This window comes from Salvelinus alpinus, chromosome 19 (assembly GCF_045679555.1).
Source record: "Salvelinus alpinus chromosome 19, SLU_Salpinus.1, whole genome shotgun sequence".
Taxonomy (NCBI): domain Eukaryota; kingdom Metazoa; phylum Chordata; class Actinopteri; order Salmoniformes; family Salmonidae; genus Salvelinus; species Salvelinus alpinus.
Window position 1 is genome coordinate 47193193 of NC_092104.1, and position 17228 is coordinate 47210420.

General features: G+C 42.9%; 2 protein-coding genes and 1 long non-coding RNA gene across 7 annotated transcripts in view; 1 reads left to right on the forward strand and 2 right to left on the reverse strand.

Annotated features, from left to right (window-relative positions):
* The window catches only part of LOC139545746 (uncharacterized), an 87015-nt gene extending 83372 nt beyond the window's left edge, over window positions 1-3643 (reverse strand). Inside the window, exon 1 of the long non-coding RNA XR_011669127.1 lies at window positions 3438-3643. This is a non-coding gene — a long non-coding RNA (uncharacterized lncRNA). The remainder of the gene's footprint in view (window positions 1-3437) is intronic.
* Window positions 3644-4576: 933 nt separating this feature from the next.
* ccnh (cyclin H) lies at window positions 4577-12529 on the forward strand. 3 transcript variants are annotated; one of them, XM_071353854.1, is made up of 10 exons: window positions 4577-4870; window positions 5119-5248; window positions 7580-7702; window positions 7790-7863; window positions 8089-8302; window positions 8525-8688; window positions 8891-8961; window positions 9115-9223; window positions 11629-11692; window positions 11769-12529. In XM_071353854.1, the coding sequence occupies exons 2-10, from the start codon at window positions 5132-5134 to the stop codon at window positions 11802-11804; spliced, it is 972 nt and encodes a 323-aa protein (XP_071209955.1). In that variant the 5' UTR covers window positions 4577-4870; window positions 5119-5131; the 3' UTR covers window positions 11805-12529. The 3 variants fall into 3 exon arrangements, with proteins under 3 accessions (XP_071209955.1, XP_071209956.1, XP_071209957.1); XM_071353855.1 differs by having other exon boundaries at window positions 5146-5248; XM_071353856.1 differs by lacking the exon at window positions 7580-7702 and having other exon boundaries at window positions 4598-4870.
* The window catches only part of rasa1a (RAS p21 protein activator (GTPase activating protein) 1a), a 58669-nt gene continuing 50944 nt past the window's right edge, over window positions 9504-17228 (reverse strand). The window contains exons 14-27 of one of the 3 annotated variants that reach the window (XM_071353851.1): window positions 16750-16907; window positions 16494-16570; window positions 16180-16352; window positions 15762-15921; window positions 15450-15592; window positions 14834-14949; window positions 14539-14643; window positions 14086-14172; window positions 13889-13956; window positions 13685-13773; window positions 13414-13491; window positions 13192-13326; window positions 12986-13065; window positions 9504-11258 (exon numbers count right to left, since the gene is read on the reverse strand). In XM_071353851.1, coding sequence (XP_071209952.1) covers window positions 11210-11258; window positions 12986-13065; window positions 13192-13326; window positions 13414-13491; window positions 13685-13773; window positions 13889-13956; window positions 14086-14172; window positions 14539-14643; window positions 14834-14949; window positions 15450-15592; window positions 15762-15921; window positions 16180-16352; window positions 16494-16570; window positions 16750-16907 — 1518 coding nt within the window. In that variant the 3' untranslated portion in view covers window positions 9504-11209. Of the gene's footprint in view, window positions 11259-12311; window positions 13066-13191; window positions 13327-13413; window positions 13492-13684; window positions 13774-13888; window positions 13957-14085; window positions 14173-14538; window positions 14644-14833; window positions 14950-15449; window positions 15593-15761; window positions 15922-16179; window positions 16353-16493; window positions 16571-16749; window positions 16908-17228 lie in introns of those variants that run through there. The other 2 variants (XM_071353853.1, XM_071353852.1) reach the window with 2 other exon arrangements.

Here is a 17228-nt window from a genome sequence, read left to right on the forward strand (position 1 = left end):
ACGAGGGGCAGACAGAGAACACATTGCACAGACAGGTCATACATTACTCAAGCAGCAGCCTACATGTATCCATGTCGGTGAAATGGGCTGGCTATTTGGAAAGGTGCGGACATTGATATAAAGGGTCATTTGGAAGACTTTGCAGGGGCTGTGTACTGTGAAGGATTGGATTTTCACATGAATGCCTGCACTTTCACATCTCTCTCCCCTTTTCACTCGGGATGGAGACAGTCTGAGTGACAGAGCACAATATGGGTCTTCAGCCTGTGTCCACATGTACCAATATTTACAAAGACATTCAGTACCAACCTTGAAACACGGCCTCTTACCCAAACTTTTGTAGTAGGTCTACACTTACAGCTAACATTCACACACTAATGGATCCATAAAACAACAAAAGCAGAAACATTGCCATAGCAGATTTGTATTCCTGGTGAATGTGTTGATAAATTTAATCCAATAACTTGTCCATTGGTATATCCGAGGAGGGATTCTTGAGTGCAGCCGAACCATTGTCTACCAAGGACATCTCTGTTAGACTTCTATTAGACTGTGGAGCATCTGATTTCAGCGAACCTTCAAGTCAGTCTTTTGATTGAATCCAGAAATGAGTTGAAATGTGAGCAAGATCCAGCCAATAGGTGAATAAAAGATTGGCCTTGGGGTCTTAACATTCCCCTTAAGGATGTGCATGCATCTTTAATGTAGCTTGGAAGGTACATTGGGGTTGTAACTCAGACCAGATAAGTAATATTGTACTAATAGAAACACCTACTTCTGTCAGAATTCCTTACTTCGCTCTGTGTGTGTGTGTGTGTGTGTGTGTGTGTGTGTGTGTGTGTGTGTGTGTGTGTGTGTGTGTGTGTGTGTGTGTGTGTGTGTGTGTGTGTGTGTGTGTGTGTGTGTGTGTGTGTGTGTGTGTGTGTGTGTGTGTGTGTGTGTGTGTGTGTGATATATCGCCATACATTTATGGAAATAAACAGCCAGCAATTTATTTCTGCCCTTTTCCTCCTCTTTCTTTGCTCCTCCCAGTGTGGATGGATAGATGGATGAATGGATGTGTTTCCAGGGGAGAGGAGTAGAGCTGGTTCCCTGCCTGTTTAGAATGCACATCACGTAAAGCAGGTCCGTGTTCCTCATTTAGTGCGCTACTGTACAGCTGGGGAGTTGGCGCACAGCGTATGCAAATGTGTCTGGATTTGAATGGAGAGGTAGACACAAAGCTCAATTAGGGAGAGGGGTGGAAGGGGAGCGCTAGCTGTCTGAGGGAGAGGGGGAGGGGAGGGAGGAGGTTTAATGCCAACCTGGCTGGCTGGAGAAACCCATTCCCACTCAGACAAACACACATACATACATACACACACGGGCATAATCACAAGTTAATCTGATTCAACAGAGAGCACTTACATTGTCAGATCAACAAGCTTGGCGACATAATGTATGTGGCATATATCCATATAAAAAAAAGACTAAATTAAACACTCAAAAAAACATAAATTGGTTTCATTACTGATCAAGCACAGGAGTCGATTCTGTACCAGTGTAATTCCATTCACACACTCTAGTGGTGGCGAGATGTGCTCTTGAGGGAGCTCTATGTCAGTACTCACCTGACCCAATGCATGTCCTTGGGGGAGCTACTGAAATTACCACAGCAACTCATGGTCACCATGGCAACCACTGCATCAAGGGTGGGTATGGAAATTAAAAAGGGGTGGGTATTGTGGAGAGCAATAATTCATATTGGCATGATGGGGATGTAAATAAGGAATTCACTGAGTGTGTCTAAGCCAGAGTACACATTGATAAAAAAAAATGTGACACTGATTGTCACATGTAATATAGACTAACATGCCGGTGAGGAAGAACGGGCCAAAAAATAACATGCATCATTCAGAATTGATACACACATCTGTACAAATAAACATCATTCAACTCCAATCTCAAACCAAATGTTATGTAATGTTCTGTCAATGACCAATACCTGAATGCCATCACATGATTCTGACAAACAAATTAAGAACAACCATGAAAATTAGAAAAAAAACAAAGATAGGAACCCAACATTATCATCATCAACCTGGTCAACACCCTCATAATCATCATCATAACCATCATCATCATCATTGTTCCATGGTCATCATGGCTCCAATCAGTTTTCTTCATCATAATCCTAATCATACTGACTGGGTCCACAACATATAAGGTTGATTGGTAGAGCAAGTAGCCTTCCCTTTGGCCTGTCTTGTCCCTCATCATGGTAACCACCTTACAGAGGACAGGTGTGTAGTGTGTTTAGAGAACATTTAGAGCTTCTAGATTCATAAGGAATAATAAACAGTAGGCTAGTATTGGACCCGCTAACTTTAATTGTATAAAACATATATTCAATTTGAATGGAAATCCTTTCGTGTCTGGTGTTCAGTATGTGGTACAGTATAATGCTTGTGAAAAAGGTGTCAATCAATCACTCAGATAGCAATATGCACTACAATCAGATCATGATGACAACATCACAAAAAGCATCATCGCAGTAAAGTACAGCCAACAAGGCAATCCCCATTCCACACTATCATTCCTATTTCATATTCAAATTGCTGCTCAAAGACAGTCTCTGGAACTAGCATTAATGTGTCAATGCCTGAAGCTTTCCAGATGAAGCAATATTTTTGCATCATGCTGCACAGGCTAGTGCGAATGCAGTTCATTTTAGACTAAATAAGAGTAACTCGATCAGGGTGTTGCTCAGATCATTTGGTTGATCTGCTGATGCCAAAGCAACCCTGTGTGATTTCCCACCACTCACATTCTGTCAGAACACATAAACACAGCCCTTAGTCACACAGATAGCAATATGTATCAAGACACTCTCTCTCTCTCTCTCTCTCTCTCTCTCTCTCTCTCTCTCTCTCTCTCTCTCTCTCTCTCTCTCTCTCTCTCTCTCTCTCTCTCTCTCTCTCTCCCTCTCCCTCTCCCTCTCCCCCTCCCTCCCTCCCTCCCTCCCTCCCACACACATCCCATACACAGAGGGAAAATAATGCAAATAGGGAAACTAGGCTACATCTTGTTGACAACAACAGGAAAGTGTAGATTTATGCTATATACATGCCTAGCTGCATGTTATCAAAGGCAGGGTGAAACCACCTAGAAGTGAACACGACCACACCCACATACACGCACATATGCACACATGGCGCGCGTACACACACACACCATAGCTATATACGTTGCTATGGTCTCATCAATAATGCATTGACGCTTCATGTTTATGCAATTCACAGGGCAAAGAACGAGCGGTCGGTATTGTAGGCTAGATACAAGCTCCCTGTACATAGCATGCCATAATAAAACCATATCTGTTAAAACGCTCAGGCTGAAAATGTACTGCCGATTGACAGCGCGTGCAAGACATAAAAATATTGAAAAGTCTCACATACCTGTTATAGCATTTCCTTTGTTTTTGGTTCAATATGCAGGCTTTAAGGGCTTCGTGATAACACCGCACACAGGACATACAACTGTAGTGCTATGGTGATATTCAAATGAATGGCTCCCACTGAACGCAAGAACATTTATTATTCATAAATTACTAATGTTTATGCAAATAAGGCAATACGGAACCACTGGGTAGAGTGGGGGTTGAGTAAACCTTTTAGTCTGTTATAGTAAACATTTGATTCAGTTGCTGGTTTTCATATTTCAATGAGTCACCTTTCTCAGAAACAGTACATTTGCCCTTGATTGGCTAAAGGCTAATTAATATCCCATTTTATGTTTTGGCCATAGCCTATGATTTCGATGGGACGGATCTGACAAATAGACAAATAAAATTGTCCGGGAGATGACATGGCTTTTAGTTTGGTGAATAGATGTGGGGGTTTCAGTGATTCCAAAGCCTCCTCCAACCTTGATCTTTCTGACATTCTTCTCAGCATAAAGCCCTACCCATAATTTTACTTAATTGCTGCGCTCTCTCTCTCTCTCTCTCTCTCTCTCTCTCTCTCTCTCTGTGTATGTATGTATGTATGTATGTATGTATGTATGTATGTATGTATGTATGTATGTATGTATGTGTGTGTGCGTGTGTGATAGATAGATAGATATGGAGAGTTATGTTGAAGAGCTGTTTGCCTTTGATATAATCAGTTATCAAAATCACACTACCACAGCTTTATGCCCCAGCTGTGATGATAATAATAATCATATAAACGTGTAGTCTAATTGTTCATCCTAGTTGATCTTGACTTGAACCCGTACGTGCGCCCCACTGTACAGTACAGCAGGTTGACGTTTATTGTCATGAATCTTGCCCTGGAGGCCGCACTGAGCAATTTCCATTTGATGTGCCAGCTGCTGATTCAAAATGGTCTATATGATAAAAATCATGAAAACAAAAATTTGCTTTTTGGTCTTAATTTAAGGTTCGGTTTAGTCATTTGGGTTAGCAGTGTGGTTAAGGTTCAGTTTTACATTGTTTGTATTACTTTGTGGCTGCTCTAGCTACTCACCACTCTTCAGAGCTGCCTTCGGGTCAAGCATCATGACAATAAATGCCAACCTGCCCACCTACATGCGCATATCAATTTGCGCACTTTACCATATATTACGGTACAACTACGCAATGGACATGCTGTTGACATGAATGTGAAAGCTACTTGCTAAGATAGCTAGTTACTTTCAAAATCATAAAGATATTAAGTTTATCGAGCTAGCAAGTTAGTTATATCATAACGTTTGTACGGATCATCTGGAGTTTGATTAGACAGCTAGTTGAAGCTTCGCTAACAAGTCGAACAGCAACGACCGACTAGATAGTGCTAGCCGGCTGTTGCTGTAGCTAACGCCTTAGCTACCATCGGCTAGCTAAAAGGTAAGGAAAGAATGGGGCCTCTTCCTCTACAATGTTGCCAACCAGCTTGCTTAATACTAGCTACCACTTAACGTCACTTGCTTCTTTAAACTAGCTATAATATTTCCTATTGGACAGGCATCGAACTATCAAATGCTATAGCATAGGCTAATCCGTTTGTTGGCTTGCTAACTTAGCTTGCACATGTGATGTTGTGTACCTGTTATTCAAGGGACAGTATTTGACAATCAATTTTCTGTTATGTGCAGTCAGAACTTCACCATGTTTCACATTAGCTCACAGAAAAAGTACTGGACATTCGACAATGAAGAAAGTCTGGAACAACTGAGATATGAAGCCAACCAGAAATATCGCAACAAAATGCTTGCCAGTGGGAAGGTAAAATTATTAAAAACATTTTACATTAGGCTAATGTTAAAAGGCCCAGTGCAGACAACGTGATTTCCTGTGTTTTATATATACAGTTGAAGTCTGAAGTTTACATACACCTTAGCCAAATACATTTAAACTCCGTTTTTCACAATTCCTGACATTTAATCCTAGTAAAATTCCCTGTCTTAGGTCAGTTAGGATCACCACTATTTTAAGAATGTGAAATGTCAGGATAATAGTAGAGAATTATTTATTTCAGCTTTTACTTAATCACATTCCCCGTGGGTCAAAAGTTACCATACACTCAATTAGTATTTGGTAGCATTGCCTTTAAATTATTAAACTCGGGTCAAACGTTTCAGGTAGCCTTCCACAAGCTTCCCACAACGTTTGGTGATTTTTGGCCCATTTCTCCTGACACAACTGGTGTAACTGAGTCCGGTTTGTAGGCCTCCTTGCTCACACATGCTTTTTCAGTTCTGCTCACAAATGTTCTATGGAATTGAGGTCAGGGCTTTGTGATGGCCACTCCAATACCTTGACTTTGTTGTCCTTAAGCCATGTTCCACAACTTTGGAAGTATGCTTGGGGTCATTGTCCATTTGGAAGACCCATTTGCGAAAAAAAGCTTTAACTTCCTGACTGATGTCTTGAGATGTTGCTTCAATATATCCACATAAATTTCCATTCCTCATGATGCCATCTATTTTGTGAACTGCAGCAAAGCACCCCCACAACATGATGCTGCAACCCCCGTGCTTCATGGCTGGGATGGTGTTCTTTGGCTTGCAAGCCTCCCCCTTTTTCCTCCAAACATAACAATGGTCATCATGGCCAAACAGTTCTATTTTTGTTTCATCTGACCAGAGGACATTTCTCAAAAGTATGATCTTTGTCCCCATGTGCAGTTGCAAACCGTAGTCTGGCTTTATGGGCAGTTTTTGAGCAGTGGCTTCTTCCTTACTGAGCGGCCTTTCAGGTTATGTCGATATAGGACTCGTTTTACTGTGGATATAGATACTTTTGTACCGGTTTCCTCCAACATCTTCACAATGTCCTTTGCTGTTGTTCTGGGATTGATTTGCACTTTTCGCACCAAGTACGTTCATCTCTAGGAGACAGAACGCGTCTCCTTCCTGAGCGGTATGACGGCTGCGTGGTCCCATGGTGTTTATACTTGTGTACAATTGTTTGTACAGATGAACGTGGTACCTTCAGGCGCTTGAAAATTGCTCCCAGGTCTTGGCTGATTTCTTTTGATTTTCCAATGATGTCAAGCAAAGAGGCACTGAGTTTGAAGGTAGGCCTTGAAATACATCCACTGGTACACCTCCAATTGACTCAAATTATGTCAATTAGCCTATCAGAAGCTTCTAAAGCCATGACAGAATTTTCAGGAATTTTCCAAGCTGTTTAAAGGCACAGTCAACTTAGTGGACGTGAACCTCTGACCCACTGGAATTGTGATACAGTGAAATAATTTCTTTATACAATTGTTGGAAAAATGTATTGTCATGCACAAAGTAGATGTCCTAACCGACTTGCCGAAACTGTAGTTTGTTAACAAGGAGCGGTTGAAAAACTAGTTTTAATGACTCCAACCTAAGTGTAAGTAAATGTCCAACTTCAAAACTGTATTTCTACACTGAGGTTGGAATAATACTGTGAAAATAATGGTGTATACATCCTAATCATCCGGTTGACGTTTGCACACTCAGATGTGAGAAAGCCAGTGGGAAAAGATGGATTCTGGCCAAAATTCTGCACATTTTTCTCATCGATCTCGATGCATTTTTCTGTTCCCAAAACAAATCTTTTACGAACAGAATGGACTAAGTTTTGTAGACTTTACCCCTTGCCAATGTTTGGAAAAAATCTGTTTAGGAGTGCAATGGCGAATTGAGTTATTGCACACTTCAGAGTATGCGTTCCCTAACGGAAATATGCAAATGGATGCTAGAATGCGACAATAGGATCTCGTGCTTGGCTCTGCCCACCTCCTTGCTTGTTTTGCATACGGATTAATTTGCTCCTATTGTAAAACAACAGGCTGTGTTGGCTTTGGACTGCCTGGTGAATTCGGCCTAGTTAATAGACCAATAAGAAAGAGTTCCAAACCTCTCTGCCAATAACAGCTAATTTAAAATTTTCCACTCCCCACTCAGACCACTCCCAGTAAAATTCTTGCTTGGTACTTGTTACTTAGAGATTTTTTTAAAAATGGCCTCATTGGATCTTTAACTTTGATTATAGTTGTCACCTGCTTCCAACATTGAGTTTGTTAATGCCCTTGTTGTTCCCCCTCTCCTCCTTTCCTTTGACCCTGCCTTGATAAAGCCTGGGGTTAGTGATGCCGTGCTGCTGGAGGCTCACGAGGAGAATGTCCTTTTCAGACACTATGAGAAGAGACTCCTTGACTTCTGTAATGCTTTCAAGCCTGTGATGCCCAAGTCTGTTGTGGTATGTGTTTTGTAAGGGTACACCGTAAATCAGACTTAGACTAACTGGATTTATCTAGGGGGCTTAACAGTGCAATCATCTCAACAGGGTACAGCTATCATGTATTTCCGGAGATTTTACCTGAACAACTCACTGATGGAATACCACCCCAGAACAATCATGTGAGTAGTAAAGGGCTCGTCTTTGACCAGTAGTCCCAGAGCCATATGTTGAGAAACTCCTATTTAGATACAGATAAACTTGATTTCTGAACTCACTGTGCATAACCTCTCTCGCCCTCATTCTCTCTTCGCGTCTTTTCCTTCTCCCAATCTCCTTGCCACCCTTATCATCCCTTTTTGTCCCACCTCTGCCCTGGCTTCTTGCTTTCTTTTATTTTCTTTCAGGCTGATCTGTGCCTACCTGTCCTGTAAGGTGGATGAGTTTAATGTGTCCAGCACCCAGTTTGTGGGGAATCTTGTGCAGGAGAGTGCGGCCGGGCAGGAGAGGGCTCTTGAACAGATTTTAGAGTATGAGCTCCTCCTCATTCAGCAGCTCAACTTCCACCTGGTGGTGCACACCCCCTACAGACCTATGGAGGGCCTGCTCATAGACATCAAGGTGGGTAGATGGAAATGGAGATACTTACTGGGTCAATGATGCGCAGTAGAGATACAGCAGATGAACATAAACCCGGTGGAGTGTAGTGCAAGAATATGCTGCTGAGATTGAAAGAGCCATGTTGTGGACTTTGTTGATTCTGTAAGAATAAAAAACCCAGCAGGTTATGTGCCAACTACGGCTTCAGTCAACAGCTCTGTCTATTGGTGACCTTTACCACAGACAAGGTACCCTCTTCTGGAGAACCCAGAGTCTCTGAGGAAGAGTGTTGATGACTTCCTGACGCGGGTCACCCTGACGGACAGTGGGCTGCTGTTTCCCCCATCTCAGATAGCCATGACAGCCATCCTGAACAGTGCGTCGCGGGCCGGCCTCAGCATGGAGAGGTAGGCCACTAACTGGGCTCTGTGTAGACTAGAGCAAGGCCATGTTCCAGGGGACATGGGCTGAACATGGCCTAGAGAACAGCAAGTGAAAACAAACATTCTTCCATAGTGTATTGTAGACAGGGTAGTATTCTCACAATCTGTTTTCATGAATTATGATCAATTTAGCCGTGAACTAGTTTTGTTGTCCCTTTTGTTATAGCTATCTGACCGAATGTATGGGACTGAAGGAGGACAAAGAAACTCTCTTAAAGATGTACGATGCGATGAGACGTGAGTAGTTTTTGCCTGCATCGTTGCATTTACCAATTACAACCACTTGGTGGCAAGTTTGATCTGTTTGACAGCACATCGACATTCTACAAAGCAACATTAACATGTTGTTTCAGTGACAAACATCAACGTGTGTTTTTCCTTTTGACACAGGGATAAAAAGTCTCATGAAAAAGTATGAACTTCCGAAACCAGACGAGGTGAACGCTTACAAAGTGAAACTGGAGAGGGTCCATGCTGACTTTGTCACAAACTCCAACACGTAAGTATAGCCTTCTTGAGTGCATGCATCTGTCAGTTACAAACACATGCAATTGTTACATTGTATATGGTTACATGGTGCACTACCGCACAACTAGGGAGTGAATTTCAAGGTAGAAATGATCAGCTGACTTGAGTAACAGGTTAATATTGTGTGATAGGAATGGCTGACCGGTAACGAGAGGATATTCCGGCTTCTGAGACTACTATAACAATCAGGACTCCTCCAAACGCCCGTCATAGTAAATAGTCTAGCAGCAATGAAGCAATACATTTCTCCATACATACTAACCGTTTTTATTTAGCCAGGTCGATCAAGTGTATCTAAGATGCAAAAGATTCACGGTTCTGCCTATCAGATAGAAAAATAAAGAGGAAGCAGAACCGTTTCACGCTCCATGAAGCACAGCTGACATTTTATATATTTGAAGAGTGGAGTTTAATCTCAAGTCTATGAACACTCGGGTGAGGTTTGCAAAGTCTGTGTACTCTTCAGTGCATCTGACTTTTAGTGGTTTGTATGAGCAGTACTAAGTCAGCCAGTTCTCATCCAAACGACAGAGGTAAATCTGGGCATGGCCTGCACAAAATGAATCTCTTATCTTGGTCAGTGTGGTGTTGGCTTGTTATGGCCAAGGAAAGTGGGTTAGTGAGGGTTACATTTGAAGTTGCAAATATATGAAAGCTTCAGTTGATGAGCTCAGGCTTAAAGGGAGGATTTCTCAGTTCCTTTAGTTTCTCAGAGCAGCACATACTGTATGTAGGCCCAGACATCAGGGCAGTTTCCATAGGGTTATACATGCACATGTTACAAATAGTTCTTACAAACTGTTAGGTTAACATTTGTATGATAGCTTATCATACATAAACACTGGTTTTGTCATATAACAGGCAAAGCAGCATACAAAAGATATAGCTAGTAGCTTCAGTGCTATATACAGGTAACTGGAAAAAATAAAGATAACCCCGACAGTGTCTTTAATAGGACGTTGGGCCACCACAAGCCGCCAGCTTCAATGCGACCTTGGCATAGATTCTACAAGTGTCTGGAACTCTATTGGAGGGGGGGGCAACACCATTCTTCCATGAGATATTCCATCATTTGGTGTTTTGTTGGTGGTAGAAACGCCGTCTCAGGCGCCGCTCCAGAATCTCCCATAAGTGTTCAATTTGGTTGAGATCTGGTGACTGAGACGGCCATGGCTTACATCGTTTACAAGCTCATCAAACCATTGTGACCACTCATACTCTGTGGATGTGGGCATTGTCATCTACTCTTAAGGGGTTGAGTGGACCTAAACCATGCCAGGAAAATGCACCCCACACCATAAGAGCCTCCAGAACCCTCATTTACACAGGGGTTTCCACTATTTTGTCAGTTACCTGTATAAGAAGCTAGTGTGAATTGTAAACTGCCATTTTGGAGTTAGGGTTGTGAAATCGTGGTGTGTAAAGTGAGTTAAGGCTTGTGTCTTGGAGGTGCTATGTTAGATTTCCCTGAAGATCGTTGTTATCGCTACGATGCTTTGGCTCGCCGCTGCCCCGAGGCCCTCTGGGAAGGTTCCACTGTTGAAAAGGCAGTGTGTAAGTACCTCTAGGGTTCAAGTCAGGCCCCCTCCCAATTTCAGGACAAAGGCCAAGCCAATCAACATATAGGTGATCGAGTTCAGTTTTCTTTAGCTGTCTAAGCTATAATATAACTGCCAAAATAGGCTAACAGTGTCCTGTTCATGTCAGTCTGGCCCTCTCAGCTTGAATATAGTTCAACCTAGCATTGGGTAAAGAGTTCTTCCTTATTTCACCGGTGTCTGTTCCAGGGCTTTGGGACTGGCAAGAGATTCCCAGATCCACAGTCAGCTATAGTGGACCGACACGTCCAGAAAGCTACATGCTCAATACAAATTCACCTAGTCTCCGGTCCAGCGCTCCGTGCCAGGGCTTGATGGCGGTTTGGTTGACTGACCAACCCGTCCAGTCTTTGTAGAATTCACATTACCTGGATGGTGGCAGCCAATGCCATGATGGTGCACTCGGTCCTGCAAGACAAAGTGTACGCTGTTGAAAAGGCCTCATTGATCAGTTACATCTTAATGCCATTTATTTAAGACCCTACCCCTTCTATATTCATACAATCTGATATGAACTCCGGAGAGTCACTTTGCAGGGTGTTCACCGTGGTACTCTACCTAATGACATGGGACTGGAGATGTGCATGACTTGAAGGGATGAACATGTTTAACAAATGTGGCCTGCTAAAACAGCTTCCAGCAGACCGATCTCCATGATTCTTTACCTTCCATAAATCCAGTCAGTTTTAGCCTACCGGTCACCAATACTTCATATACCACCCAAACAAAAGATTGTGCACTCTTTCATCTGACAGTTAAATCTTAATCTGTTTTACAGGAAAAGAAAACGAGGATATGAGGATGACGATCATGTAGCGAAAGAGCCCCGCATGACAGAAGAAGTGAGTGAAACCACATACATTTTGGCTACCAGTGCCTCTACATTTCAGGTCATTAATAGCTTGCTGTGTTTTCTAGGAGGAGTGGACAGATGAAGATTTGGATGACTTATGAAGAAAACAATTAGTGCTTTATTCAGTCTGTATACCTGAATTTCCAATTCAGCGTTTGCAGTCTACGCTCTGCTAACATTGCCTTTAAATTACTAATGCTGAACTTCTGCCATATGGATTGAATAGATCCCCTTAGTTTGAGCCAAATATCACCCAACCCCTTTTGCCACTGAAGGATCAGCAATATGGTCTCACAGGTGGTCTACCCAGTGTGGGGAAAAAGTCCACCATTTGTGTTTTTCTTTGTTCTTATCAGGCCATACATTATGGTCTTGTCACTTATTCCTGTAATATAATAAACCTATTTTTGTACACGTTTTATGGTGTCAACCTTTAAATACCAAATGTGTTTCTTGTGATAACGTGGTATAAATGTATGCAAGAATATTCCATGGAAAGAGTTTAGGCGGGCATCCTGTGTACTAGGCTATGATAGAGCTGCACTTCTCAAACATGTGTTTTCAGGAGAAATACACCAGTTACCTGGGGAAGAAAAGGTTCCACTATCTACTTTACAAAAAAGTTTAATAAGTGCATGCATGTCTGATACAATCTGTACTGCTGTTTCTTTGATTATGTATCTTGTCTGGCATTGAGACTGAACTAAACAAACATGATACAGTTGGAAAACAAAACAATTCAGTTTGTCTCAATTATATACTCATGATTCCAGCAAGAGAATTTGACATACTTTCTGCATTAACATTTTCAAACTAAAACAGGAAACGCTAGTTTCAGCACATTGTCACAACCATAAAAGAAAGTCAAATTACAGTATAAAAAGCATTATCGCTCATAATCCAGTTATAAGAAACAGGTTTGACTGTAGCTTCATGTCAGTTGACTCCTCATATTGAAGATGGCAACCTATGATGTGTGGACAAACATGTCTTGGGTATGTGACGCTTTGCATTGAAATAAAATCTTTGACCCTTGTAATAAAAGGGGTGCGATACATACAGAATCATGAACAGTTTATCAGAAGTCACTGGTGCAAGTTTAGTTTTTTTAGGTACTGGTTCTGTTTGCTGCTGTTCTCGTGGCATGGGGATGGTGGGCGGGGCTGTCAGATGAGGGGTGGGTTGCCATGGTGATGAGTGGCGCATGCTTGGTCGGTTCCCGTGTGCGACTCCGTGCGAGGAAAAGGCGGGATGGATGGAGAGGGGAGGAGTGCTGTACTACCTGTTGCTGTTGGACATGGCATAGTGAACCTGTTTCTGCTGAAGGAGCTCAGTGATGGCCAGCAGCTTTTTCAGCACGTGCTACAAAGAGAAACAGGAGACAGCCATGGTTTACAATCATCATGGCATGTTTGGTACCATATCATTAACAGATTCAAAAATACTTTTTGGCCTTTCAATCACTGGTTGAATGCACTTGCCACACACCTGCTGTGCTCCCCTCTCATTGCTCAGGGTGCGGAGGTCGTCTGAGTGAGAGACACAGATCTCATGCAGGGCTGCGAGGTCACGGGACAGGTCTGTCCTAAAGTGCTCTGTAGTTTCAGGGAGGTCAGGGACATTCTGTGAAGGACACACATGTTAACGTCTGACCTAGACATTGGAACAGAACTGACACGTGTCTAACGGAAATGGAAACAAGTAACCTACCCCCAACTCATCCAGAAACATGATCATCCTGTGTTTGTTGTTTTTGATGAAGGGGTTCACACCCTCCATGTAGGGCTCCTGGATTGAAAAGAGGAACACACGGCATTAACATTTATGTCAGAAAGTAAAGATACTGTTCCCTGAAGGATGGAAACAAGGTACAACGCACAGCTATGGAGGCTTACACTTTTTGGTTTGCCTGCGCTTAGACGACAACAGGGATACAAACGTCCCTACACAGAACAGTGTAGGAGCTTTAAGGTGGTCGTACCTTAGCACCAAACTCCACCAGGTTAGCCAGGTTCTGGACAGACTTGGCAATCAATGTGAGGGTACGGCCTGCTGTTGCAGAGGGAGGGTCTTCAAAAAAAAAGATGAACAAGTAAATTAAGTAATGTATGGACACACTGTTCATTCCATGCTAAGAAATAATCAATTTATGCAATACCAAATACAAAGAAGGGTATAGGCTCACCAGCAATGATGTTGAACATTCTTGGGTTGAGGATGGCAGGACAGATCAGTCTCAGGAACACAAAGCCACTGGAAGAGTGAAACAAGTATCCGTTAGATCAGTGCTTCCCAAACATTCCTGATATAGGCCTCCCCTTGACCAAAGGCACCATAACACTAGAATGGCAAAGTAGATCCATAGTGTGTACAGTTAGTTACCTTACGACTCTGGTTCTCATGGTGGTGTTGGTCGGCCATTTCTGCTGCACTGATTTCTGCAGACACCCATAGATATACCTTAGAGTCCTGGAAGGGTCATGGAAGAGAGAGTGAGACTGAATGTACTGGAACATGACTTAAAATAGACTTTATGAACATCAAGCTAGCCTATGGACGTATTTAATGTGTTCAGTTCATTTGTTGGTTTGTCTGACGACATAATATATTGATTGTACTACAGGAGAATGTCATGATATACAGGGTTCAAACTGTGGAGATGGTTACTTAAAATGGCAGTGTATATTTAACCGGCAGAAAATGAATGGCGGCGTTACGCTAACCCCAATGTTACTTTTATGCCTCACTGAAACTATTCCTAACCTTAACCTCAATTTCGATCCCTATGCCTAAACTTAAGTTTTCGTTCTGCCGGTCGGATATACACTTCCTTACTTATTAGGGTTGGGCCGATGAATGATGTCATCGGGTGACGATAATGATTGACAGCCATCGTCGATGGGGACGTCATCGTCGATGACAGATGATAGCCTATTTACACTTGACAAAGCAGAACAATACAGACAGTGACATTTCAGAATTCTAGTCAAATTAACGGATTGATTCGTCTTTTTGTTAGTCCAAATCAATGAGTCCCGATCGACGATATGCCAAAAGTTCATACATCACCCCAACCCTATGTGGATGGTTCCCGTGTTAGTATGTGCAACGTGGATTGGTGTGTGCTTACGGGGGCAGGATCTCGGCAGCCATGAAGATCTTCTCCACCAGCTCAGACAGGATGTTGAGGAGGTGGGCTAGGTTCAAATTCACATCCTCGTTCTTCTCCAGTTTTGAGGGATTCAGCTAGTGAGGGGGACACAGAAAAACAGAGGACAGGAAAAGGAGAGATGTTTCATTATACAGATAGAAGTGTGCTCATGAACAAAAACAAGATGGGCTACATAAGATTATTTCACTAGAGTAGGATTTACTGTTGAAAGCAACTGTGGAAGATAATGTGTAATGCCCTCTGTTCCACTGGAGGAGACAGTCAGTCTGAAGAGTCCTGTGAGATCACAGCACTGTGAATCTGTGTCATTGTGACATGAGTTACTGTTTTGTATTCTGGGTAGCCAAAGTACTGATATGATGTTATAAATGCCAAGTGTTCCACTCCACTCGGGAGATAAAGTGAAGAATAGCTGGGTTGTTGCCCACACACCTCTCTACTGAAAGAGTTGACTAAAGTAACTTTACAGATGTAAGATGTTGCCAAACTGATACAGTAGGTAGAGCTTGGGCTAAACAAAATAAGGCTAAAGCCTTTCTGCATGTCAGAAAATGTGTGCGTGTTGTGTGTTTACCTCGCAGGACTGCTTGCTCTCCATGATCTTAAGGATGGTGTCTTTGAGGGCGTGGTGGACGAAGGGTGTGGCCGTGGCCTTCATGTACTGCTCCATCAGCGTGCTGGCCAGCGTGGTCGCTCGGAACAGGGTCGTCGCCTCATCTGGGAACCACCAGAGAGGGGACTTCTCATCAGCCAAGTGTGTGTGTGTGTCATAGCGTTGGAATCATAAACACAAAGCATCTAAAAGTGGAGATTGTTTTTTTTATCATTGTGAAGTGGGCTTTCACAATGGCGCTACAACATGCAGAGGTGTGTGTCTTTGTCTTACCCTCCATGTTGATCTCTCGGTCATTGAGTGTCCTGAGTAAGGGGGCCTCTGTCTTCTCATGTCTGAAGATGCGCAGCAGGATGCTGGCCAGCAGGGTGCGGTCCTGCCCACACACATGGGCCAGAGCATAGATCACATGGAACTCTTTCAGCAGGATTAGCTGTGGGGCCACACAGACAACCAGACAGAGTCAATGTCAGTGACCTATGGTCAAACAAGCGGCCATCATTTTGACATGTATTTTTCCAGGACACATGCTATGTACCTCACACGTAATACAGTATTTGTTACTAACTGCTGATCCATGTTTTGGTGTCTCACTTATTGCAACCGAGTGCTGGTCTTTGTACATTGACTATTGATAATCCTTAATTAATGAATGACTTCATCAATAAGTGTGTGTGTGTGTGTGTGTGACCTCTTTGAATTCGCTGTACTCCTCCTCAGGCATGATCTTCTCCATGGAGTAGCGGGCTCGCACCCTCAGGGAGCCCGGCTCGATGCCTTTCAGAGGCACGTGGGAGCTCAGAGGGAACCACTCGTCTATCATCTGGCCCTTCTGCAGTCGGCTCAGCTGGCAACGCATGAATACTGAGGCAGAGGGAGAGAGACATTTAGTGGAACACACAGACAATAAAACGCTGTTTTTCGCATATCCATATGGAATGGGATTATAAAAGAGAGTGCTCGATTTCGTGACATAGCTCTAGTCTAAGTAGAACAGAGACTCACAGATGTCACTTTCCTTGCTCTTCTTTGTCTTGTTACTCAGGCTGATTTCAAACCTGTTGATTTCACTCGACAAGTCACTGAAGGGGGGGGAAAAAATAGAAAGATATTGTCTGTCAATTTAGTGAACCCAAACATGATTGGACAGCTGATGGCAATGATTACATCAGTAAGTGCAGTATGGAAGCCAAATAAGAAATGTCCCAATTCCCCCTAAATTGCCAATAACACTTTGAATGAAGATGGAATTGGGACTCACTCAAAGATGAACTCCTCAGTGAAGACTGGGTTCTGGCCCTCTCGAGGGTGGGTCTTGGCCACCTGCACACTGTTCAGGTAGATGTTGCAGTAGGGGTTGGTGAAGTGCTTCACCGGCAGCTTGTGGGCCTCCTCCACGTACAGGACCAGACTGCTCACCTGATGGGACACATACCAGGTCAACAGTCAAGCAGTCACTCAGCTGCTTGGAACTACAAAGTAGTGGGTTTGAATCCCGCATGGGCCACCTACATGTGTTCGCTGTAAGACGCTTAGGATAATAGCATCTGCTAAAATGACCAAATCTGTAATTAAACTTTTTTTTAAAGAAAGGAGTGATGAATTGGGGAGTAAAGGCCCAACTTGCATTTTAAGATTCAATACTTGTTTGCCATATCAAACAAAGTTAGGAATGTGATTTGGTGCAGTTTATAAAAATAAAAAAGAGAAATGCACATATTGTGCATATATTTGTAAAAA

Excerpts from the sequence above, each read along its gene's own strand:
- ccnh (XM_071353854.1), top strand. The coding sequence starts at position 5,132 with ATGTTTCACATTAGCTCACAGAAAAAGTACTGGACATTCGACAATGAA. Across the intron at positions 7,864-8,088 it reads TACCACCCCAGAACAATCAT|GCTGATCTGTGCCTACCTGT; the intron begins GTGAGTAGTAAA and ends ATTTTCTTTCAG. Across the intron at positions 8,689-8,890 it reads GCCGGCCTCAGCATGGAGAG|CTATCTGACCGAATGTATGG; the intron begins GTAGGCCACTAA and ends CTTTTGTTATAG.